The sequence below is a fragment of the Aegilops tauschii genome, chromosome 6 (assembly GCF_002575655.3).
Source record: "Aegilops tauschii subsp. strangulata cultivar AL8/78 chromosome 6, Aet v6.0, whole genome shotgun sequence".
NCBI classification, from domain to species: domain Eukaryota; kingdom Viridiplantae; phylum Streptophyta; class Magnoliopsida; order Poales; family Poaceae; genus Aegilops; species Aegilops tauschii.
The window spans coordinates 4,459,631-4,485,853 of record NC_053040.3 but is presented as its reverse complement, the minus strand read 5'-3'; the positions used below and the strand labels follow the sequence as shown (position 1 = coordinate 4,485,853).

The window sequence follows — 26,223 nt, the reverse complement described above, 5'->3', positions numbered from 1 at the left end:
GCGTGTGAGTGGGGCATTATCTTCTGCCTTTGATCTCAACCTTTCTCGCATGCAAATGGCCACGGACTGCTTCTTTATAACATGAGAGAAGAACTAGCAATGTTGAGGCTCACAATCATGTGAAAGTCGCGTCTTCTTTGTGGGCGGGCCATTTTATCTGGCTAACGTCTCCACCATCTATTATCTGTATTCCCTAAAACATTTTGCAATAGACGGTGGTTCTAGAAAAAATATTGTTGCTTGTGTTGGCGTCGCAGCGCCACACAACATTGACGCCCCACTGCCTTCCTCCCACACGTGCGCATGGCAACGATGACAAGGTCTACCAATATGGGAATCAAGCAGCGCTAATTCTTTCTTTAGGGGAAGTGACACTATTTTTTTAAACAACAATAAAAGATTTGTCTCATCGATTAATTAAGCAGAAAATATTGCCCGGTTAATTTATCTTACCAATCGTGCTATTGACTATCATGTATGTTCTCTAAACCTATGTTACTTATTCATGTTTTTGTTTCCAAGATATCTTTCATAGACACTATTCATTTAAAAATTAGAGCAATCACTTGCCTAATTCTATTTCCCGAGACGGTCGCAATATTACATTTTTTATTGTCTAATATACCGGTTAGTTCATGCAAGTTTAATTTCTATATTTTATATTTTTTAAAAATTACATGATATTCCATCATTGTATCATAAAATTGGCAGGCCCAGCAACGCGCGCCATCATGGTCTAGTGTTTCCTAATACAATCACGTTAATCAACATCCCCCCGCAGTCACAACGGTAGCGACACAGATGGTGAGACTGGAGAAGAATCCGAAGGCAAGCCGACGGACACCCCCACAATCGTAACGGTCGATGCATCGCGGAGTCGTGGTTGGAGTGGAAACCAATGAGGTTGCTCAAGCAGGCGGTAGCCCTTTGTGCCGGTTGTCGATGTAGCCAAGAGCGTGGGTGGTGGAGCCGTGGTCAAGGTAGCCGTGCGAAGAATGCCGTGGTCAAATGTCAAGTCGGGGTGGCCGGTGTCGAGGAAGTCGTTGTGGAGCCGCGGGCGCAAGAGGGCGCCGAGTTAGCATGGGCGCAGTGGTGTCGAAGTAGGGGTGCGCGTTGTTGACGACGTGTCGCGGTGGGTTTGCCAAGCCCGGGGACACATCGTGCACGAAGGCACGCACCGGTGTTGCCAACACCGAGCATGCGTAGACGGACGAAGACGAAGTTGACGAAGCGCCGACCAGGCTTGCCAAGCCCGGGGACACGTCGTGGATGAAGGCACGCATCGGTGTTGTCAGCACCGGGCATGCGTAGACGAGGGACCTGCACGAGCTGTACGCCATGTCAGAGAAGTCGGAGGGGCCAGCAGAGAAGAACTCGACGACGATTGCGGCGTCCATCGACGCGGGGCCGATGTCACCAACGGTGGTCGGAGTAGGCGAAGTGGTCGGGGTAGATGACGGCGACGCTGGCGACGGGCTAGTGCTTGGACGAAGACGAAGGGGGTGGACGGGCGGCGGCGGCTACGAAGGTAGCGGCGGCGGCGGCCAAAGAAGAGCGGCGGTGGCGGCTTGACGGCGGCGGCGGCGGCGGTGCTCGAAGTAGGCAAAGAACCCTGACAGCGTGACGAAGACCGGCATGGACGGTGGCGTTCCCGCGCCAAGAAAGACGGCGCGGCGCATACCACAGGAGGTCGACGCGCGGTGACGGCGGAGTGGACCGCGGGCCGCGGCGCTATGGCCCGAAGAGGCGACGCAGCGGCGGCAGGCGGGTCGGGGCGACGGCGGGAAGACCTCGGGGCGGCGGCGGGGACCGCGGGCCGCGACGCTGCGGCCCGAAGGGGCGACGCAACGGTGGTTCATGAGTCGGCGCGGCGGCGGGGACGGCCACGGGGCGGCGGCGGGGACCGCGTATCGCGGCACTACAGCCCGAAGGGGCGACTCGGCGGCGACGCACGAGTCGATGCAGCCGCGAGGAGAGCCACGGGGAGGCGGCGCTGCGGCCCGACGGGGCGACGTAGCGGCAGCTCGATGCTCCATCGGCGGAGAGGCGCGCGGTACTCAGGACAATCTTCACGGGACCTGCGGAGGCGGGCGTCACCAACTGGCCAGGTCGGTCGCGCGGCGTAGGGGAGGCGGATCGCGGCGGCGAGCGGGTGATCAAGCCGATCGCGCGCGAGGTCGGGGACGCCGCTCGATGGAGGAGTGGAGGCGGCGGAGTCCGGGATGAGGCCGGCGACGACGGACGGCGTGGGACGTCGTGCGGACGAGCTTGTCAGTACCGGCACCTGGGCTGCCAAAGCAACGCCGGCGCCCGGGCAGCGAGGCCCGAGCGACCAACGTAGTAGCGGGGCCCAAGCTAAGGTAGTCGACGAGTCTGACGCAGTCAGCCCGACGCAGTCGAGGATGAGGCCGGTGATGTAGACCTCCGGGCCGCCGTGCAGACACGACGGAGGCAGGTGACGTGGATCGATGGGCGGGCCGGCGCGCGAGCGACGGCTATGATTGGCCATCGCAGGCGCGAGGCCGCCGGGTCGGGGCGATGCAGGTGTCCCGATCGGAGCAGTGCGGTGACGGCCGGCGCATGGCGATGGGCGGTCCGACGCGCGGACGGCGGCTGGCCCGGACGGGCCGCCTCGGCGCGCGTGACCGCCGGGTCGGAGGAGAGGCCGGCGGTCGACGGCGGCGGCGAGCGACGCAAACCGATCAAGATTAGATCGGAAAACCAAAAGGAGAAACGCCAATCAAAACGACAGGCGAGAGAGCGAAAAAACCCAGAGCAAGGGCACGGAAAAAAGACTCTCTAGGGCAGCCGGCCAACACGGCCGGCGGACGAACCCTAGATACGGGTGGCGCGGCCCCCGGTGGCGGTCATGGAGGCCGACCGCCCCGGGGGCGGCACGCGGGTGCGGAAGCGGCGGCGGCTAGGGTTTGGATCGTGATTAGGCTGATACCATGTTAGAAGGGAGAGAGGGAATTGGTGGAATAGTTTGATGTATTGCTTGAGCCTCGTGGACATATATATATATAGGAGTACATGATCTACTTGGAATACAAGGCAAGCCAGAATATTACCAAAGTAGGCAAAGACATTAGAGGCATCATATGTGTGTAGTCTTTGTTCCATTGAAGTAGGCAACAGCTGGGCCCTGTACAAGCATTGCCTTCCTCACCATGACACCATTAGATCACTAGCGCGACATAGAAGATCATGTGTAAAGTACCAGAGACTGTTTCTTCTTGCCCATCCACCTTACATCGGAGTCCAGCATTGACCCAACCAACTCCACGAGTCACTAGCCAGGCATGCAACTTGACTAACGTCTGCTCATCTCAGATAAAAATATACAAGACTTCACACGATTAAATCCGACAAGTCAGGTACATACAAGTAGAATGACCTACATACTACATAGAAGAGCAATCTCAGCATCAACCACATCACATGCCACCGTTCCACGGCATACATAATAGAAGAAACTACAGACACACAGTTTGAAGAACTTCACTACACCAACTAGGCATGCATCAACGACAATTTGAGCATCAACTAGGCAGATCTGTGTCTCAGCAACATAGAAGAACTTCACTACACCAAAGCCATGGCTGCATCTCAGCAAAACAGAAGAACTTCCCTACACCAACTAGCCATGGTTGTGTCTCAGCAACCCGACTTTAACTCTTAATACCTGCAGAACAATCAATGTTATCCCAGTCAAACAAATTTGTAATGCTCTCTCACAGCAGAACAAATTTTGTATGATCCCCAAAAATACGCATTAACTTTGCTGCAGTGCAGATTATACAAAAAAATATACAAAGCTGAATCGGCCCAGTACACAAGCTAATACTACAAACGGAGAACAACAATAAGGGAACATTTAGTTTGTACTGGCACCTATATGCTTACATGTTTTCAAGATTCTTGCTATATAACTACGTACGATCGCAGTAGAAATTACGAGATCGGTGACTCACCGCCTATCATCTGAGGCAAAAAAAAAAAACTGAACTTTTAAGATTGTTAGCTCATTCCAGATTTACTTTTGTGTGCCAAGCCATATGTGAGATTATACAATAAAATTTACTTTTGTGTGCCAAGCCATATGTGAGATTGTACAAATGGAAAATGGCACGGCTTGGAAAACTAGAGTTCCATAACAAGTATTACATAGTACTACGTGAAATTAATGAACTAGTACCACTCTTCGATAAAAATTAGACCACATGGTATTATGAATTGATGATTTCTGTGAATATCAATCAAGTTAAATTTTAATCTTGCAAGGAAAAAAATAGTGAATAAGAAAACATAACAAGCTTTAAGCCGCCCCCAGATGTTCCAGTTTCTTAATTACTTCAGATGGTTTCACTACTGCAGCTATTGCCACTTTCCAATTTTTAGACCACCTCTGATGACAAGATCATTACAAGCACATAATTGTATTTAGCCTTTAGCAATGGCCAGGCATCAAAGCAATATTTGTATTCCTGCTCTAGATTGAATGGAGCTCTATAATAACAAGAAATTAGATAACCATAAGATGACCAGATCAACAGAGGAACAAATAAGACAACATATTTTTATGTATCTAGCTCAATCCTAATAATAGGAACAATGTTACCGCAATAACGTACCAAAAGTAACTGGAACGAATACGAGCCAAACAAACTAAATGGACTTTTTTGCTTGTGCAATGTAGATAGGGCGTGTTACCTGCAGTATAGAAATTCCTGTAGGGATAAAAGGTGTCAAGACATATGTTGTTTCTTTTAACAATATGTTTGATCTGCATCGAGTCAACTTGGAGTGTGAAGTTGCCGGTTATAGTAGTGAGAACAATCACATTTGCATCCTCATCATACCCGACGAAAAGTGCAGAATCCATTCTCCTTGGAACCATACCCTCGAGTGGAATGGTTTTCTGCAGCAGCACCCATTCGAAAACACCATCGCAGTTAGATTTCCTCTCCCATAATTTGATAGTCAGGTCCAACAAAATAGCAAGGCCTAGTCCATCATTCTCCATCCGTAAGAGCTGAAAATACCAGTCGTCGGTACCATGGTTTTCTACCGGCTTTTCGATCAGACCAAGACTTTGCATTTCGAAATCAAACACAAGGACATCACCTCCAGAAATCAACAAGCAAAGTGCATTCCCGACAAGGGTGCTGGGCCTTCTTAACCTAGACACTCCTGCTGTTATCGTCATCGTTGAGAAAATATTTCCCCAAACATCAGACGCCGAGTCGTAGACAGAACAAACTGCCGGTGTATTGTACTCAGCGCAGACCAAAACCAATTTAAACGGGCTCGAGAAGCAATCTCCGTGGACATGCCCATCTTCAGCATTGACGCACAATACAGTGCCATGCCAGCCACTGTAACTCCACATTAAGGTACTGTTGAACCCTGGTGGAAAAGCCACGATGCGCTCTTCACCGGTGAGGGGATCCCACACGACGGTCTCGCGCTTATGAATGTTGATTAAGAGAGAGAGGCCATGGCGGCAGCCCATGTATGCTTCATCGGTGTGGTAGGGTATGCTGCTCTTGGGCAGGGAGAAGCGGGCAGCAGGGATGCGGTCAGGTGAGTCCATGGCAGGAATGAAGTTTTTAGCATACCCTCTGAAGAAGCCGAGCAGAGGAGGTTTCCTGTGGTGCTCGCGGAAGCGTTTGAGGAACTGGGGGTCGGAGAGGATGCTGCCCCAGCGCTTGCATACGACAGACGCACGGGGGAGCGAGGACGGCTTCGGAGGGAGGCGGACGAGGATCTCGATGAGGAGGTTGTCGTAGCCAAGCACCTTGGACACCGGGCCGGCCAGCGGCACAGTACGGCGCCGCCTCTTCCGGTCCACACGCGGCGAGCTGGGAATGGGATCGGCCCTGGTATGAATAGAAATGTAATCAATGGACACACATATGCACATCAGGGAAGTTGCAAATTAAACATCCAACATACATATGCACATCCATGATCAATAGAATAGCATAGCATACAACGAGTAATGATGAATCAACTGGTTTCTCCCATTATCCCACACACATATGCACATCCATCGAGCATATACCATACACAAAGTAAGTGCCGCACTCACACATATGTTACATCCATCCAGCATATATAATAGCGTACACAAAGTAATGCATGCAGAGGGAAAGGAACTGGATTGGGAATCTTACCCTTGGCCTTGGGGAACCTCAGCAGCAGCATCCATTAGAAGCACCTATCTCCCCACAGCTGCAGCAGGGGAGGATTGTTAGGGTTTGATTCGGAGGGGGAAATCTAGCTAGGGTTTACTTTTACTACTAGGGAAAAATTAAGAAGAGAAAAGAAGAAGGGAGTTACTAGTTTAGATCGAGAGGGAGAGGAACGAGTAGATTGGGTTGCCAGACCTCGAATCGCCGGTGGGTGGCTGTCGGAGACGGGGCGGTGGGGTGAGGTCGCCGGCGGCTCCACTCCTCCTTTCTCCGCTCCGCAGCTTTTTTTTTAGAAATTTCTCCGGTCCGCAGCTGAGAGTGGGAGTGGGGAACGACCACTATAGTAAGCATAATCTCTTTTTTTTATTTTGTGAGATAATTTCATTTTTGGAAACCATGGTTTTTAGGAAAATCATGATGTTTGTTGAAGCATAAATATTTTCTTTCCAATTTTTATTTTGTGATACCCGATTTTAAAAAAACATGAATATCCTTATATTTCTAAATTTTCATTTTTTTATTTTACTACACTTTCTTGTGATATATTTCAAAGAGTTGTTTTTTGCACAGTTTATATTTCTAAAAAATAACACCCCCCCCCCCCCTTTTCTTTCAATTTTGTAAATCCTATTCTGATCATTGTTTGACCAAATAACTTGACTTTAGGAACTATTTTTTAGTTTCTTCATTTATTTTTATTTTTTTAACACAAGAAGGCGCCAAGCGCCAAGATATCATTCATCTCAAAAGCATAGTACAACGTGTATTACATATCCCTGGAGTTGAAAGTTATGAAGATAAAGCAAAGTTGGGCAAAGAGAGTTGCTTTGAGAGGAATGAGTACAGCTAAGGACAGAGTCTACTCTTGATTTGAGAACCTGATGAGCACAATCATGAGCTATTCCATTGATGTTCCTGTCAATATGGTAAACAACAGTCTGGACAGAAGAAGTTTCCTGAAGAAAATTGCTAATTGGAGTGCGACACCTCCAGTTGATCGAGTCGTCATTGATGTTCCTGTAAGCAGCCATATTCTTTATATGCCAAGTATGTTATTATGCTTCTTCCAATTGATCTACCACCAACACAGCAAGATTCACAAACTCATTAACCAGTACAGAGTTTCAACTACTTTACTTAAATTTTTTATTTTTGTGTAGTATTATGTTGTAATGAACTAATTGACCAATACACAGTAGCACTATGAGTGAATCTATCTCTCTTTCTTTTTTCGCGATGGAGACTGAATTGAGGTATTCAACGTATGCTGTTGAAGACTGCATGAACAAGAAAAAAAAAAGAAATCTACAAGGTCAGGTCGAGTGCAGGCTACGACATTGTGAATGCCATGTCTGTACTGCAAGGAAATTGAGCATGGAGCATGGAGCAGGCCAGCAGGGCATGGCTCAAAGGTCAAAACGTATAGAACTGAAACTGTGCTAAAAACACTGAACATCACAGCCAAACATTTTAATTTTGACAGCAGAAACGATCTAAGGCAGCATTTTTCCTTATGCGCACATATGCGGTCTCTGTTTTTGCTGGAGGACCAACTTATTGGACAAGTGTCAGAAATGGCAAGTCCAAGATCTGAAAAGTATCTTCGGTGTACTGAGGACAAGAAAAATCTCTATGACAGATCCAGAATAAGACTGGCGTTTAAGGAAAAAACAGTAATTTTCTCCAGTCAAATAAAGTTCAAACAAAATCTCACAACTCTTTTGCTCAAGAGCCGAGTCATAAAACTCTTTGAAGTTCAAACAAAAACTGACAACATTTTTTTGATTTGTCACCTCCAAGAAAGAGCCAAGTCAGTCTAACCCAATTAGGCAACCATCTCCTCTGAGTTCGAACAAAAACTCTTTGAAGTTCAAACAAAAACTGACAACATTTTTTTTGATTTGTCAGCATTTTCCTTGCAATCCAGAAATCCAACTAAAGTTGATAACCATGACAAGTTATCGGTGGCGAATATCCAGACACCGGAATATAAAAGCGTATATGCATGAAGCAGGGGATACTTTTGAAAGTACTGAAAACATCAGAGGTGCTAAAGGGTCATGTTGCAACCCAACAATGAAGGTTGAAGTAGGCAACTGGGGCAGGGGATACAAGCATTGTCTGCTTCTGCTGCAAGTGGTGATGTGAGCAGAGCATTATCACAGTTTGATCACTAGCAAGACTCACAGTTAGGGGACTTCACAAAGAAACTCTGTAAAGTGCCAGAGCCTGCTGCTTCTTGTCCATCCAACTAGCTAGTACCTCGCATCACAGAGCAAAGCATTAGCCGAACCAATTCCAGAGTCACTACTCAGGCACGCAAATTGACTGATGTCTGCTGATCTTAGAGAATATACAAGAGTAAGAGTTTGCACACCTAAATCCGACAAGTTCCACTTCATGGGCCACGCTACATAAGAAAAGTAGGACAACCTACATACTACATAGAGGAGACATCTCAGCCTCAACCACTTCACATGACACAGCTTACGTAGCGGAAGAACCTACATACTCCCTCCGTTTGGAATTACTTGTTAAAAAAATGGATGTATCTACGAAAATCTGTTTCTGAGCTCGGGCTCATATGATCCCGATATCTATAGCGTTGGTTCGCATCATGATTTGTGCGTCTTTATGTATTTCTTGGTCGTATATAGGGCTGGCGTTCGGGTTTACCAACTGCATTTATTGTCATTGCTGGCTGCAACGCCGTTGCGGGACAGATTGAGGAGCGATGGCTCGTCATCTTATCTGAGCTAACGTCGTCCGGGCATAGATAGACATTAGATGGCCCACTACTAGTATATCTCTGCCACCCTGACGTGCAGTTAAATTCAAATGTTCACACAGCAATAAAACATTCTTACATGATCGGCGATACAGGTTCATATCATTACATATAGCCACAAAGTTCCTCAGTCGTAAAAAGTTTTTTGTCAGCACACATTATTAAAGGAAACTGGATGCAATGCGCAAGCAACGCTCAACAGGTGCAGACTGTATGTTTAGCCTCAAAGGAAACAGGTAACCTCAACTGATGCAACCCAAAAATTGCACAACTCAGCTCTCGGCAAACCCAAGAGGCCTCTTGCATGTATCCCGCCGATGCCCTTCTATGCCGCAGTTCTTGCATCTGCCGGGTTTCCGCGACTTCTTTGGCGCATCCCCTCTCTCTGGGCATGTGCTCCTCTCGTGACCCTCACGGCAGCAAATGCTGCAGAACCTGGTTCTCTTACTCAGCCCTTCGTACGGGGCCTTCTCCCTACTGTTCGTCGGCCTGCCAGCACCTCTACGCTTGTCTGGAGCCTCGAGGCACTGCAGGGCATTCGCATTTACAGAATTCGCAGCACTGTGGCATGGTTCAGCTCCATGATCAACCAAAGCAGGCTCGCCATTCGCAGCCTGACAGCCATTTCCATTTTGAATGAGACGATCCTCGAAAGCCAAACCGTCCCTTGTGACCGCCAGAGGTGCTCCAGAACGTAGAAGAGAATCCAGGCCAGCATGCATGTGCTCATAGCATGCAGTGCTTGCGTCCCCCATTCGCACTACCTCCATGGCCTTAAAGTATAGCCTCGCGTGTCTGCATGTGAAAGACAAATTATGTGCTTTGTCCTTCTGGTACTGAACCAGGTGATCTAGGAGTATATCCCTTGCGTCTCTTGTCCACCGTTTAAGGATATGGTGCTTCGGAATCTCGTCCAAATGTAGAATCTCCATCACCTACAGCATCAAATGTTAAATGTTAATTGCTGATGTTCTCCCCCCCCCCCCCCCCCCCCCCCCCTAACTCAACTCTTGCACAACAATATGTCGACCCATCTCACCCTTAAGGCATGGCAGCAAAGCATCCCTGTGTGTTCAAACTGATCACACTCGCACGTGAATATTGATTTGTCATCGTTGATGGTCACCTCATATTCCACTCTGCTCCACTTCTCTCTCTTGCCTGCATTATTGTGTGTTGTGATGTATTTCTTCATCCTCTCAACTTCAGTGACGTTGTATGCCGTCCCTTCTAAAAGCAGCCGGCCAAATTCCTCAAACATATTCCTGGTATATATTTTGCTGGTGTGCCGCTCAATCGCAAGGTTAGTCCGCCGGACGGCGCCTCCCTGCCAACAAGGAAATTTTCCAGGCGGTATTAGTCATTCCACGAGCACAATCTACCAAGCAGCAGCAAATTCATAGCGAAAAGATTCGTAATGGCAGAAAACTACTTACAATCATGGTCCTCTTTTCCTCATAGCTTTCGTCGCGTTCCCGGTCAAATTGAAGTCTCGTGTATTGCCAGACGAAAACATGCATTCGGCTCGCAGGCGTCATGTAAGATTTCAGCATGTGGTTTGCGCTCTCACTTCGCTGGGTACTTGTCATCTTCGCACAGAACACACCCCTGAAATATGGCTTTGCCCATTTTTTCCTTGTCTCGTATATTTGTGTCATATAGCTATGAGACCTCAAGTTGTACTTGTCCAGCAGTGCCCCCCAAGCTGATTCAAATTCATCAACTTCAGGTTGGAACACCAACCAGTACACTGCCGCTTCTTATTATACATACAAGCAAACAGATACTCACCGAGCAACCGCATATACTATCTTCTGCATGCTTTTTGTTCTCTCGGCGTTCAGCCTGCTTTTCCCATATCTTATCCCAAATCCAATTTTCCATGAATATAAGTTGTAGAAATCATACGTCTCTCCTAACGAATCGAAACTAAGCCCTAGCTCAGGTCGCACCACGCTCTTGTCAGGTTGCTCAGCATATTTCCTTATCGACAGCTCTAGAGCGCTCATTCTTGATGGACATGGCACACGGTCAGGTGGCGCACTTCCAAGACGAAGCCTGCAAGGGATAAAAAAAACACAATGTATTCCAGTCTACAAATTCAGAAACAAATAGCGACTCTCCAAATCCATGCAAGCACAAATTGTTGGCCCAAAAAATCAGTCCACAGGATCTCCCTAACATGAACTAGCATTTTTCTATGTATTAATTCGGAAGCATATCGCACAAGCAACACCGTCCCTCATTCTTACCCCTCCACCCCCACGTACTGCACATCTTTGCTGTTATTTCTTCAGAACAATCACATGGAAGGTGATACTCATGAAACATTCATTTCCTCGCTTACTTATCAGTTCCAGTACGATAGGTGTACCAAATTATAGTTTACTAATTATGTAAAATATAGCAGAGTCATACCAACGTCGTATCACTGTCTAACATGTTACTGTTCTAACAGCTGAAAGCAGAGAAATGTACTGAATGGCTGCAGTTTTGAGACTCACCTTTTGGTCCAGCCCGGGGCCTCTGGATTAACCCTGCCCGTCGATTGGGCCGACCTCATCGGAGACTCAACACGCCGTTGATGGGCACCCCCTTGGGCGTCAGTTAGCACACCGTCGCACAGGATATCAGCAATCCCAGAGTGGTCTTCTCCCCGTCCAAACTCCGGATTTGCACCGCCCTTCTCCAGAAGGTACGCGAGCGGGACCGGATCTGGGTTGTCAAGACTGTCAGCAAACTCCTCCCGCACCGGGAACTTGAGTAGACAACGGCGAATGTCCGGCATAAGATTAGTTCTGTAGCCAGTTAGAAATTCAGCTTAGATCTGCAAGGTCACGAACCTGTCAACCGCATCCAGTAGGAACTCCATTCCTTCTGCGACCATCCGTGACTAGCTTTACGGTAGAGCACACGCGGTGGCGAACTCTTCCCCCTTTTGGGTTTCCACGGCGGCGGGGGGCCTCTAGAAGGAACCACGGTAAGAGGATAGTTTTTCTTGTGTTCTCTTTCGTTTTATTCAGCGCACGTGTGCGCCCCTGCCGGCCGACAGACGGCTCAGAAGCCAACCTCATTTTGGACTCCTTATTCGATCCAGACCCAGAATGCGAGAGCTAACGTCCTGGTCCATGGCCTAGTAAGAAACCGACGTTCCTGGTCCACGGCCCACTCCGTGCCCCCAGAACGTCCGTCCGGAGGGGCCGGCCCCACTCCTTCACTCCTGTTTCCTACGTATTCGGGGGTTTTCTCCATTTAACGCGGATCGCACAGGCCCCGCCAGCTGTAATTGTTCACATCCCAAGACACGGACGGACGACGTAGATTATAGGTGCAGCTGAGCCCGAGCTCCAAATCGACGCACTCGAACAACTAAAATACATCTAGATACATTCATTTCTTGGACGAGTAATTCCGAACGGAGGGAGTACTACATAGCACGATATTTTGAGCGTCGACCGCACTAAAAATAGAAGAACTTCCCCACACCAACTAGCCATGCCGAATTGAACCCTTAATACCTGCAGAAAAAACCAATGTCATCTCAGTAAAACAAATTGCTAATACTCTCTGACAGAAAGGCCAAAATATGTATGATCCCCCAAAATAAAATTGAATTTCCCATAGGTAAAATTATACAAAAAATATCCAAACCGAATCATGCAGTGTTATTAGACAAACTAGCACTACAACCGGAGAACAGCAAAAGAGAATATTTAGTTTATACTGGCACCCATTTGTTGACAGATTTTAAAGATTCTTACTATATAACTACGTACGATCGTGTTAGAAACTAAAAGATCAGTGACTTGACGCCTATCATCTGAGGTAAAAAAACTGAACTTCCAAGATTTTCAACTCAGTCCGGATTTACTATTTGTGACGAGCCCATGTGAGAGGCTCGGAGTACAGCGCAAAATTTTTTGGTATCTCTACTCAAAGGTATGCTTTTTTCAAATATAAGAATCGATAATACACAGGAATTCCTTGACATTCAATCACTGAATATGGCCTTCCACCTCCCCTTATTAAATCAGGCCAGAGAGGAGGTCTGAGAGATTCAGAACAACACTGCCACACAGCAACTCAACGAAGCTGAAAGTCTTTGCTTGGCTGCTCCTGTCTGATCGGTTGAACACATACAAGATGCTACGCAGATGCCACTACATCACTGGACCAGGTGTTGAAAAGAAATGTTAACTGCATCCTCTGCGAGCTTCAGACTGAAGAAACTCTTGTGCATCTATTCTTCTCATGTCCTTCTGCCAGACAATGTTGGCCACTCTGAATATCAACGGTGTTGCGCTCATGCTTATTGATTATGACAGCGAGGCCATGCCGGCAGCCCATGTATTCTCCGTGGTCGTTGTAGGGTGTGCTGCTCCTGGGCAGGGAGAAGCCCGCGGCAGGGACGCGGTTCGGCGGGTCCATGACTGGAGCAAAGCGGTCGGCATAGCCTTGGAAGAAGCCGAGCAGAGGAGGCTTCCGGTGGTGCTTAAGGAAGCGTTTGCGGAAGTGGGGGTCGGAGAGGATGCTGCCCCAGCGCTTGCATACCATGGACGCGCGGGGGAGCGAGGACGGCTTGGGAGGGAGGCGGACGAGGATCTCGATTAGGAGGTTGTCGTCGCCGAGCACCTTGTACACGGGGCCGGCCAGCAGCACAGAACGGCGCAGCCTCCTGCTGTACACACGCGGCCAGCTGGGAATGAGATGGGCCCTGGCATGAAAAAAAAAGTATTTAATGGACAGACATATGCACGTCAACTCGTCAAGGCAGCTGCAAATTAAACATCCAACACACATATATATGCACATCCATGATCGATACTCCAATACAGCATAGCGTACGACATGTAATAATGAATCAACTGGTTTCTCCCATTATATATCTTATCCCACACATATATATGTACATCCATCCATCCAGCATATATATACGATACACATATGTACATCCATCCAGCATATATAATAGCATGCAGAAAGTAATGCAGAGGGTGAGGAATCTTCTTACCCTTGGCCTTGGGGAACCTCTGCAGCCGGATCCATGAGCTAGCTATCTCTCCACAGCTGCAGCAGGGGAGGATTGTTAGGGTTTAATTTTTGATTAGGAGGGGGAAATCTGGCTAGGGTTTTCTACTAGTACCAGGTAAAAATTAACAAGAGAAAAGAAGAAGGGAGTAGATTAGATGGAGAAGGAGAGTGTAGAAGGTTATGCAACTCACGATATCTTGATCGGGTGCAATATGCACGTATATATAAGTACAAAGGATAGCCACGTCCTCAACTATACATGGAAGGATGAGTGATGGTTCAAGGTAGACGCAATAACCCGAGGTCGAGCGGCGGGTGTCAGGGCAGCCGGCCCAATCGGCGTCAGAATAAGCCGTCGGATCCAGAGAGGATGATGCCTGAAGTGACAAACCAAGATCCAAGGTGCCACGGATATAGCGCAGAATGCGCTTGACCGCGGTCCAGTGAGCATCACGAGGAGCATGCATATGGAGGCACACCTGCTGCACAGCGTACTGGAGCTCCGGACGAGTAAGAGTGAGGTACTGAAGAGCACCAACAATCGACCTGTAGAACGGAGCATCTGAAGCAGGAGAACCATCTGTGGCAGAAAGCTTGGCCTTCGTATCGACAGGTGTGGCAGCCGGTTTGCAGTTAAGCATCCCAGCACGGTCCAGAAGCTCATGAGCATACTTCCGCTGATGAAGAAAGAAGCCATCTGCTCGACGAATAACCTCGATCCCGAGGAAATAGTGCAGAGGACCTAAGTCCTTAATGGCAAACTCAGCACGAAGACGATCAGTGAGCTGTCGAAGAAGGGCAGTCGAGCATGCTGTCAAGATGATGTCGTCGACATAGAGCAGCAGGAAAGCTGTAGCATCACCCTGGTGGTAGACAAACAATGAAGCATCGGAGCGAGTGGAGCGAAAACCAAGCTGAGTGAGAAACGCTGCGATGCGCTGGTACCACGCGCGAGGAGCTTGCTTGAGCCCGTACAAGGACCGAGAGAGCAAGCACACATGATCCGGAGAAGACTCATCGACGAACCCAGTCGGCTGCTGACAGAACACCTGTTCCTCAAGATGACCATGAAGAAAGGCATTGGAAACATCCATCTGGTGCACAGGCCAGGAGCGAGAAACCGCCAACTGAAGAACAGTCCGAATCGTGCCGGGTTTGACAACGGGGGCGAAAGTGTCGGTGAAGTCAACACCTGCTCGTTGACCAAAAACCCAAACAACCCAACGAGCCTTGTGTCGGTCAAGAGTGCCATCCGGATGAAACTTGTGCTTGAATACCCACTTCCCGGTAATGATGTTGGCCCGAGGAGGACGGGGAACAAGCTGCCAAGTGTGATTGCGTTGCAATGCGTCAAATTCCTCCTTCATCGCGGCGAACCACATACGATCCGTTGGAGCTTGTTGTCGGTGAAGAGGCCGACGATCTTGTTCCACACCGTGCATGCATCATCCTTGTCGCGAACGACGGTGTGGAAGATGTCCTTGGACACGATGAGGAACAGCCACCTGATGATGGTGGCGTCGATCGCCAGCCAGTCGGCGTCACGGTTCAGGACGAAGAGGTTGGCGGTGCCGTCGATGTGGTCCTGCAGGTTATACTCACGAAAGAGGAGATTGAAGTATGTCTTCCAAGCATAAAAATTTGCCTCTTTGTGGGAGAGGATGACCGGAACGTGACGTTCGATGGGAACATCACGGATGTAGGCAGGATCAGGAAGAGTGGCGGCGGAGGAGCCGGCGGAAGAGTCGAAGGGATTCGGCGGCTTCACGACCGGAGGAGTGGAGGCATCAGACCGGTCGGAGAGGTTGGATCCCGACATGGCAGCAGCTAGGGTTAGGTGCGGCCGGGGCGGGTTAGGGTTTGTAGTGGCTAGGGTTTAGGGGTTCGGTGGCTAGCGGCGGGAGAGAAGCGGGCGGGAGCGCCTGGGCGGGTTAGGGTTTGTGGTTCGGCGGCTAGCGGCGGGAGAGAAGCGGGCGGGCGAGGAGAGGCGATCGCGGGGGCACGCGGGCGAGCGAGACGCGAGGCGATCGCGGGGGCACGCGGGCGAGCGAGACGCGAGGCGATCGCGGGGCGGGAGCGGAAGCAGTGGGGAAGCAGGCTACCGCAGCGGCAGGGAGAAGCTACGCGGGCGTGGCCTGTGTGGAAGGTGGCACGGCGGCGGCGAGTAGTCGGCGACGCGGGCGTGTGAGGGGACTAGCGGCGGCGGCTGGGAAGCGGCGGCGACGCGGCTAGGGTAGAGGATTGGAGGAAGGTTGATACCATGTAGAAGGTTATGCAACTCACAATATCTTGATCGGGTGCAATATGCACGTATATATAAGTACAAAGGGTAGCCACGTCCTCAACTATACATGAAAGGAGGAGGACTTGTTGTATAAGAAATACACATATGTATCTATATCTCAACAGAGAGGAAGGATTAGGGGTTGCCAGACCTCGAATCGACGGAGACGGGGCGGCGGTGGTCGCCGGCGGCTCCGCTCCTGCTTTCTCCCGTCCGCAGCTGAGAGTGGGAGACTTTTTTTTTTTTGAGAATCCTGAGAGTGGGAGACTGTGGAGTTAGGAACGACCGAAAAAGAGGTTGCAGCCTAGCCTACCTTGTAATGCTGGCCCATCCAAGCCCAGCCCAATCTGTCAATTAGAAAAAAGCCCTATCACTAATCTTCTTACTCGTGCCACCCCTAAAAAAAAATGTCTTGCCTAAAAAAACAATGTTCTTACTCACACTTAAAAAAAGGCCAGTCTTCTTGCTCTTAAGTACCTCAGAGAAAAACAATATTCTCATAAAAAACCATGGAGATTTTTTTTTAAATACGGATGACTATGTGCAAGTTTCTCGGAAAAAATCCAGGTGTCACATGATTTTCTCCTCGGTAGAGTCGTTATGGAAAACCATAGTTTTTTTAGGCAAGACTTTTTTCCGTGAGATAATTTCTTTTTTTTTGTGAGATGATTTCATTTTTAAAAACCATGCTTTTTAGGAAAACCATGATATTTGGTAAAGCATAAATATTTTCTTTCCAATTTTTATTTTGTGATACCTGACTTTGAAAGAAAAAAATATGAATATCCTTATTTTTTAAGTTTTCTATTTTTTTATTTTACTACACTTTCTTGTAATATTTCAAGGAGTGGCTTTTACACAATTTATATTTCTCAAAATTATCCCCGCCCCCCACCTCCCCATGTTTCTTTCAAACTTGTCAATTTATAAATCCTATTTTGAACATTGATTGACCAAATAACTTGACTCTCGGAACCACTTTTTGTTCCTTTATATATCTGACATGACAAGCATGTTATTATGCTTCTTCCAGTTCGTATACCAGCAACACAGCAAGGTTCACAAACTACTTAATCAATACAGAGATTCAACCACTTTTCTTAGATTGTTGTTTTTTGTGCAGTACTATGTTATAATGAACTAATTGACCAATACACAGTAGTACTATGAGCCAATTGAACCTCTCTCTTTTTTTGCGATGGAGACAGAATCGAGCTATTCAACGTATGTTGAAGACTGCATGAACAAGGAAAAAAAAAGTAATCTACAAGGTCAGGTCAAGTGCAGTACACAACATTGTGAGTGTGATCTGCAAGAAAATGGAGCATGAAGTAGGGCCTGATTCATAAGTCAAAACGTATGGAACTGAAACTGTGCTAAAAAAAAACGAACATCACAACCAAACGTTTTGACTTTGACAGGAGCATTTTCCTTATGCGCATGTAGCCCGACGCGCCAAGGTGCAGTCGGAAGCAAAATGTCGCCATGGCAGTCACCGGTTGGCAGTCGCCATGGCTGCAGTGATCTTTTGCTTTTCCTGGATAACTGACTTTGATGGGCGAGTGCCGAGAACGGCAAGGCCAAGATCTGAAAAATATCTTCAGCGTAATGCAGGACAATAAAAATCTCCTAGCAGATCCAGAATAGGACAAGCATTTAACAAAAAGATCAGTAATTTTTTCCAGTCAAACGAAGTTCAAACAAAAACTCACAACACTATTTTGATTAAGAGCCAAGCCACAAAACTCTTTGAAGTTAAAACAAAAACTGACAACATTTTTCTGATTTGTCTCCAAGAAAGACCCAACTAGGGAAACATCAGTTAGACCACTAGCAACTGGGCATATACAACTGGGGCTCTAGCTAGGCAGTAAAACAGAGCATATACAGGCATTGTCTGCCTCTGCTGCAAGTGTAGATGTGAGCAGCATTATCACAGTTGGATCACTAGCAAGACTCACAGTTAGGGACTTCACAAAGAAACTCTGTAAAGTGCCAGAGCCTACTGCTCATTGTCCGTCCACCTTGCTAGTACCTCGCATCACAAGGCAAAGCATTAACAGGACCAACTCCGCGAGTCACTAACCAGGCACACAAATCGACTAATGCCTGCTGATCTTAGATACTAATATATATATAAGATTTCAGATGATTAAACCCGATAGGTTCACGTCACAGCCCGCGGTACCTAAAAGTAGAACAACCTACATACCACATAGAGGAGACATCTCAGCATCGACCACGGCATACATACTAGATGATCCAACAGACTACATGGTGGGACAGTTTAAGCGTCGACCACACCATACAAAATAGAAGAACTTCACTGCACCAACTAGCCATGTTTGCATCTCAACAAAATAGAAGAACTTCCGTATGCCAACTAGCCATGGCTGCGTCTCAGCAACCCGAATTTAACTCTCAGTACCTGCAGAACAATCAATATCATCTCAGTAAAAACAAATTGGTAATGCTCTCCCACAGAAAAGCCAAATTATGTATGATCCCCAGAAATAAGCATTAACTTTGTCATAGTGCAAATTATACGAAAAATATCCAGAGCTGAATCATCCCAGCACTGTTAGACAAAGTGATACTATAAGAGAACATTTACTTTGTGTGCTACATAACTATGTACGGTTGCAGTAGAACATAAAAGATCAGTGACAATATGCCTATCATCTGAGGCAAAAAAATGTCTGGGATCTCTACTCAAAGGCATGCTTTTTGGAAATCTAAGAATTGCCATGGCACCATCTTGTAAATTGGGAAAGCAGAAAAAAAACATATACGGGAAGATAAAATTACCTAAATTGTTCGACCAAGATAGTATGTTAGCAGATCTGGTCCGATCACAATTAGTTCCAGATTCACCCCTTCCCGGCCGACTGCCCTGCCTTGCTACAAGCAAAAGAAGCGCAAACCAAACGAAAATTGAAAGAAAAGTTGAGCCAAGGATAGTAAATGTTGCTGGGTCCAAAAAAGAATTGTTTGCTTACATGTTCAAAAAAAATTCATTTATCCAGAATTATTTTCGAGCGAGTTTGTACCAGTTATGACCATAATGCCAAAATAAAATATGCGCAGATTGGAAAACCTAAGTTCCAAAACAAGCATTACATGGTACTATGTGAAATTAATGAACTAGTACTACTCCTCGATAAAAACTAGAGTACATGGTACTATGAATTGGCGATAACTATCAGGATTGATCAAGATAAATTTTAATCTTACAAGGCAAAACACTGAATGAAAAAACTTAACAAGCTTTAAGACCCTCTGAGCAGATGGTTTCATTTCAATTGTTTGAGACCCTCTGATGACAAGATCATTGCAAGCACATAATCATAGTTAGGATTTAGCAATGGCCAGGCATCAAAGCAATAGTTATATTCCTGTTCTAGCTTTAATGTAGCCTAGTAATAATAAGAATTTAGATCACCATAAAATCACCAGACCAACAAAAAACAAACAGCACAATGTATTTATATATATCCTTACTCAAAGGAACAATATTACCGCAACCAAGTGCCTAAAGCAACTGCATTGAATCTGAGTGAAACATACTAATTGGGCTTTCTTATTTGTACAATGTAAACAGGGAGGTATTACCTGCAGTATAGAAATTTGTGTAGGGATAAAACGGGTCGTAACATATGTTGTTTCTTTTAACAATATGTTTGAGCTGCATCGAGTCAAGTTGGAGCGTGAAGTTGCCGGTCATCGAAGTGAGAACAATCACATTTGTGTCCTCATCATACCCGACGATACGTACAGAATTCATTCTCCTTGGAAACATCCCCTCCAGTGGAATGGTTTTCTTCAGCAACACCCATCCAACGACACCATCGGAGTTAGATTTCCTCTCCCACAATTGGATGGTCAAGTCCAACAAAACAGCAAGGCCAAGTCCACCACCCTCCATCCGTAAGATCTGAAAACACCCGTCGGTAACATAGTAGAATGCCGGCTTCTCGATCACATCAAGGCTCTGACATTCCAAATCAAACACAAGGATATCACCTCCAGAAATCAGCCAGCAAAGTGCATTACCAACCAGGATGCTGGGCCTTAACAGAGAAATTATACGTGATACCGCGGTCGAGAAAACACCTCCCCAAACACCAGACACCGAGTCATAGACAGAACAAAATGCCTGTGTATTGTATCCACCGCAGCAGAGCAAAACCAATTTAAACGGGCTCAAGAAGCAGTCTCCATGGACATGCCCATCTTCGGCATCAGCACACAACACTGCGGCACGCCACATACAGAAATTCCCCGTGAAGGCGTCATCGAGCCCGGGTGGAAAATCCACGCTGTGCTGTCGGCCAGTGAGGGGATCCCACACGAAGGTCTTGCGATCCTGCTTGTTGACCAGAACAGCGAGGCCGTGGCGGCAGCCCATGTATTCTCGATGGTCGCTGTAGGGCGTGCTGCTCTTGGGCATGGAGAAGCAGGAGGCAGTGATACGGTCCGGCGAGTCCATGACGGGAGCAAAGCGGTTGGCATACCCTTCAAAGAAGCCGAGGAGAGGAGGCTTGCGGTGGTGCTTGCGGAAGCGTTTGAGGAACTCGGGGTCGGAGAGGATGCCGAGCCAGCGCTTGCACACGACAGATGCGCGGGGGAGCGAGGACGGATTGGGAGGGAGGCGGACGAGGATCTCAGCGAGGAGATTGTCGTTGCCGAGCACCTTGCACACGGCACGCCACTGCTTCCTACCGTACACACGCGGCGAGCTGGAAACGGGGTCGGCCCTAAGACGAAAATAAAATGTTAATCAATCTTCTGGTTTCTGAAATGATGCAGCACACAAAGCAGACATATGTACATCCATCCGGCCAGCATTGCACACACAGAGTAAGCAGTGCACTGCACAAAATGAAAGAACATCGGGCGGGACCTTACCACTGGAGTTGGGGAACCTCAGCGGGATCCATCAGCCCTCCTCTCTCTGCACTGCTGCAATCCAGAAATCCAACTAAGGTTAATAAGCATGACAACAAGTTATCAGTCACGAATATCATGCAAGTGTATAAGCATCAAGCAGGAGATACTTTCCAAAACACTGAAAACATTCTTAGTTTCTTTGATTTGAGTAGGCGACTCGGGCTAGGCGCGTTCTCTACACTAGGCAGTAAAACATTCTTAGCATTGTGCTCTTAGCTATCGGCGACGAGTATCCAGACACCGAAACATGAAGCAGGAGATGCTTTTCAGATGAGATTACTGGAAAAACATCAGAGTTGCTAAAGTAAAGGGTCATGTGGCAAGCAGCAACCCCAGCAATGAAGGTTGAGACATCGTCTGCCGCTGCTGCACGTGGTTATGCGAAAGGCATTAACCGAAGGTTAGATCACTAGCAAGACTTGAGAAAGAAACCGTGTAAAAGTGCCGGAGCCTACTGCCTCTTGCCCATCCACCTTGCAACTCGCAAGCACCTCGCATCACAGGGCCACTGATCAGGCACGCAAATTGACCAATGTCTGCTGATCTTGGACGATACACAAGAGTAAGAGGAGAGCTCTCAGCCCTCAACCGCTTCACATACGCACAGAGCAAGTGGTGCGATGTGCAAAATGAAGAGGGGGGCAGGCAGGGCATCGGCGGGATCTTACCCTCGGCCTTGGGGAACCTCGGCGGGGTCCATCAGCAGCGCCATCTCCTTCCTCTCTCCGCCGCTGCGGCGGGGGAGGAATGTTAGGGTTTGATTGGGAGGGGAAATCTGGCTAGGGTTTTCTGCTAGGAGGGGGAAAAATACGAAGAAAAGAAACAGGAATAGCTAGGAGTAGATTAGATGGAGAAGGAGCGGAAGGAGAAGGGGTGGGCTGACCTCGATCGGATCCGATCACCGGGGACGGCGACGGGGCGGCGGGGTGAGGTCGCCGGCGGCGGCTCCGCTCCCCCTTTCTGTCCTTCCGACCGCCAGCTGCTGAGAGGAGTGGAGAGTGGGGACTGAGGAGTGAGGGGGGAGCTGAGATAGTTCGCAGACTGTGAACTAAAGGTGCAGCCCATTCCAAGCCCAGCCCAGCCCAATCTGTCGATTAGAAAAGGCCCTATCACCAATCTTTCTTCCTCCTCTCTTTTGGCAATCTTTCTTCCTCCTCTATTGTCTTGACATAGGGCGCCATGTGATGTGTGGAATGTTTTCTCAAAAAAGAATGTGTGGGGAGGTTTCCTCAAAAAAAAAATGTATGGGAAGAAGGTCCTATTAACAGCCACCGACTGGGTACTGTGGCGCAAACATACGCAAAAACTCGCAAGAAATCAAACACAAGACATCAATATCGCGAGCCACGAGAATTACTGATAGTTCATGACAACAGACCAGCCAGATACTTTTTGAAAACAAGAACAGGTTTTCCTTCTTTTTTTATTTTTATCTTTTATATTTTTCTTTTTTCTTTTCTTTTCCGTTTTTCCTTTTTCAAATTCACAAACCTTTTTTTTTGAAGTGACGAATAATTTTTGAATTCGTCAACTTTTCGGAAAATTATGAACATTTTTTAAAAGATGTGAATTGTTTTCGGAAAATTATGAACATTTTTTAAAACATGTGATTTTAAAAAATCTGAAAATTGTTTTCAAACTCACGAATATTTTTTCGACGGCAGAACCGGTATTGGACTAGTACTTAAGACTAGATCAAGATTTTTGTTGCAAATTAAGTACTACTCTTTCCCATAATGTAAGACACTTTTGCAAGCTTCGTCTTACATTATGGGACGGAGGGGGTACTTTTTTCAATTGGATACATCACATGCCACATCATATAAAATGGATTAACTAACATAGGAACTGTTTTTGCAATGACCACATGTATCACATGCCCAACATAAAAAGATGCCGAATGGCCATTTATGTGCCTCAGCAACCCTAGTTCCCTCAAAAACCCTAGATATATACCTTTAGAGTAATAAACGTCACCGGTCAACACAAATCTGTACTAGTCACTCAAGGTAGCCAATGAAGTTATACCTCACAATTCTACAAATATTAAGTTCGCCATTGTGGAAATTATACTAAAATACTGAAAGCTGAATCATCTCAGCATTATACAGAAATACACAAAGCTGAAGCAACCCAGCAACACTAGACTTGCAACGGAGAAGAGCAATACAAAGACAATTAGTTTGTATTACACACCTTCCAACCTCTATAGCTGACATGTTCTCAAAGTCCTTGGCTACATAATTGCATATGATCGCAGTAGAAACTCGCTGACTTGCAAAACAAGCTCCCAGATTGTAATTTGTGCATCAGCTCCATATAAGAGGCTCACCGAGTACAAGCAGAAACATTTGGCAACTTCCCAAATTGTAATTTATGCAGGTTTTTCTCTGGTATTAGCTTTTTTGAAAGTGTACGAAGTAGAGAGTTTACAAATTAATCAAGTTCATGCACTAGAAACAGAAAGACAATAGATCTTGGGTTCTCTTAAAACTTGCATAACCAAGAAAAAATATAATACACAAGGCAAAAAGATATATCTACCAAGTGGCCAGTTCTGAAACCGCTGTTAGCCTGATCAGCCTACGAACCAAGACCAATTTCAGCAAGTAGGAACCATGGATTAATAATAGTCCTGCACATTTTCTACAAGAGATTTCCATGACATGGACGAGTGTTTACCATGCCAAACGGAATGAAAGACCGGAGATATTATCAGAGACAAGAAAAAACTACCGCCTGAGCAAAGTCTTCCTTTTTACGTACGTATTGTTTATCATCACCAGAGCAAGCACTGACTATAAGACCCACCAACAGTTGTCCTCTCTTTTTTCCTGAAGAACCTTTTTTTTTTTGCGACTGACCTGAAGAACCTATTGACTTAATGGTCTGCCGGAAATGGCAAATCCAAAACCACTACAGATTTTTAGTTTTACCGGAAACGAGAAAATTTCTGGATGGCAGACCCGGAATTGGAGTAGCTTCTGAAAACATATAAATCAAGGCCTTTTCTCAGGTTAAACGTTCTGCGCGATTAAAAGAGCATGAGTGTAACATGGGCCTATGTATGCACCCATTCCTGCAGCAAGCAAGAGATACGTTTCAAGTTGCTGAACCTTTTCATATAAGCTTGCAGAAGAGTTAAATGATCATACAGAAACTGAAAACCGAAGGTCAGACTGCTTACAAACATGTCTTAGTTTCAACATACACCAGCTTCAGAAGCTTCATCCACCCCATTGTTAAGTACACCCTCTGTTCCTAAATATAAGACCTTGGCAGTTCAGTTTAAACTGCCAAAATGTCTTATATTTAAAAACAGAGGTACTGATAGCAGACTATATTCCTAGGTGACATGTTTTCAAGATTCTTGCTACATAACTACGTATGAGTGCAGTAGAAACTTCCAAGATTGTCAAGTCATTCCAGATTTACTGTGTGTCAAGTGTATATGAGAGGCTCAGAGAACAAAGCAAAAAACATCAGGTATCTCTATTCAAAGGCATGTTGCAAGAATAGAGCATGCATCATCTTATCAATTCTGTAACCAAGCAAACATACGGCAAAAGAGATAAGTTTACATCGCTTGTTCAGATCTCAGGTGTTCGCACTTTCAGATCCAACCGTTTCAACCCAACTGCCCTGCCTACAAGCAAAATAAGCCAAATAAACCAATGAAAACTCAAAAAGAAGTTGATTTAATGAGAAGGCACATGTGTAAGTCATTTATGCATTCATGTAACTTAATCAGGAGAAAGTAGCTTTTGTGACAAGGATAGTAAACGAAACCACGTCTATTGCCCAGTGAAATAATAATAATAATCCTTACCACGACATTACGACAACAGAACTTGTACCATTTACGGCGGAAAAGCCACGCGGCGCTGTCGGCCGGTGAGCGGATCCCACACGGCGATCACACGCCGCGGCACGTTGGCTAGGACGGCGAGGACGTGGCGGCAGCCGAGCACGTCCCAACGGTTGTCGTCGTCGGGTCCAATGCTGCTGCTCCTGGGCATGGCGAAGCGCTCGGGAGGGATGTGGTCGGGCGGGTCCAGAGCAGGACTGAAGGCGCTGGCGCCCGGAGAGCAGGAGCGGGGATTTCCAGTGGTGCTCGCGGAAGCGGCGGAGGAATTCGGGGCCGGAGCGGAGGAGCGGGGTTTTTTTTAAAGCGCGGCCATTTTTTGAAATCTAAGGACAATTTTATGAAAATGGAACTTTTTTGAAATTCTGAATATTTTTTTGAAACATGGACAGTTTTTGAATGTGTGAACAATTTTTAAAATAGATTTAGTAAAATGATGTACAAAACTTTAATCCGTGATCATTTATTGAAATTACCAAACATTTCATAAAATTGAGCAAACTTTCAAAAATTTGAACATTTTTAAAATTCCGAACAAAATTATAAAACCGCAAATATTTCTTGAATTCCTGGAGTTTTTTTTTAACAAAATTATAAAACCACAAACGCACACCCCGCACGCCTCAGCCTCTGTATGGGCCGGCCCATCTGGGTTATTCCTCACTGGTTTTGGCAATGTTCTAGAACCTTCCCTTAATCGGTATTTATTTTTTACCTCTGTTTTTCTTCCAGGTTTTCCTTCTTTTTTATTTTTATCTTTTATCTTTTATTATTTTATTTTCCATACTTTCTTTTTCAAATTCGCAAACCATTTTTAAAAGTGATGAATAATTTTTGAATTCATGAACTTTTTGGAAAATTATGAACATTTTTTAAAAGATGTGAATTTTTTTTGAAATTCTCAAAATTGTTTTCAAACTTGCAAATATTTTTTCGACAGCAGATCCCATATTGGACTAGCATTCAAGACTAGATCAAGATTTTTGTTGCAAATTAAATACTTTTTTCATTTTGATACATCAGATGTCGCATCATATAAAATGGAATAACCAACATGGGGACAACTTTTGCAATGACCACATCACATGCCCAGCATAAAAAAAGATGC

The 26,223-nt window shown here is 46.5% G+C and overlaps 3 protein-coding genes across 8 annotated transcripts; all 3 read right to left on the bottom strand.

The window, feature by feature from the left end:
• Positions 1 to 3,309: 3,309 nt before the first annotated feature.
• Positions 3,310 to 6,482, bottom strand: LOC109731435 (putative F-box/kelch-repeat protein At3g17540). Its single transcript, XM_040398026.3, has 4 exons — positions 6,393 to 6,482; positions 6,180 to 6,237; positions 4,714 to 5,882; positions 3,310 to 3,685 (listed from the first exon to the last, which is right to left on the bottom strand). The coding sequence occupies exons 2-4, from the start codon at positions 6,212 to 6,214 to the stop codon at positions 3,672 to 3,674; spliced, it is 1,218 nt and encodes a 405-aa protein (XP_040253960.1). The 5' UTR covers positions 6,215 to 6,237; positions 6,393 to 6,482; the 3' UTR covers positions 3,310 to 3,671.
• Positions 6,483 to 9,042: 2,560 nt separating this feature from the next.
• On the bottom strand, positions 9,043 to 11,961 carry LOC109731426 (protein FAR1-RELATED SEQUENCE 5). 2 transcript variants are annotated; one of them, XM_073500759.1, is made up of 5 exons: positions 11,829 to 11,961; positions 11,490 to 11,700; positions 10,422 to 11,043; positions 10,025 to 10,312; positions 9,043 to 9,920 (listed from the first exon to the last, which is right to left on the bottom strand). In XM_073500759.1, exons 3-5 carry the CDS (start codon positions 10,641 to 10,643, stop codon positions 9,258 to 9,260), a joined length of 1,173 nt encoding a protein of 390 aa, XP_073356860.1. In that variant the 5' UTR covers positions 10,644 to 11,043; positions 11,490 to 11,700; positions 11,829 to 11,961; the 3' UTR covers positions 9,043 to 9,257. The 2 variants fall into 2 exon arrangements, with proteins under 2 accessions (XP_073356860.1, XP_020146164.3); XM_020290575.4 differs by lacking the exon at positions 11,829 to 11,961 and having other exon boundaries at positions 11,490 to 11,743.
• Positions 11,962 to 18,398: 6,437 nt separating this feature from the next.
• Positions 18,399 to 22,347, bottom strand: LOC109731434 (uncharacterized). Of its 5 annotated transcripts, none has more exons than XM_040398028.3 (6): positions 22,134 to 22,347; positions 21,919 to 21,981; positions 21,209 to 21,262; positions 19,913 to 21,057; positions 19,109 to 19,197; positions 18,399 to 18,728 (listed from the first exon to the last, which is right to left on the bottom strand). In XM_040398028.3, exons 1-5 carry the CDS (start codon positions 22,313 to 22,315, stop codon positions 19,109 to 19,111), a joined length of 1,533 nt encoding a protein of 510 aa, XP_040253962.1. In that variant the 5' UTR covers positions 22,316 to 22,347; the 3' UTR covers positions 18,399 to 18,728. The 5 variants fall into 5 exon arrangements, with proteins under 5 accessions (XP_040253962.1, XP_040253961.1, XP_020146169.2 ...); XM_040398027.3 differs by having other exon boundaries at positions 19,109 to 19,201; positions 21,209 to 21,259; XM_020290580.3 differs by having other exon boundaries at positions 19,109 to 19,201; positions 22,134 to 22,330.
• Positions 22,348 to 26,223: the final 3,876 nt, after the last annotated feature.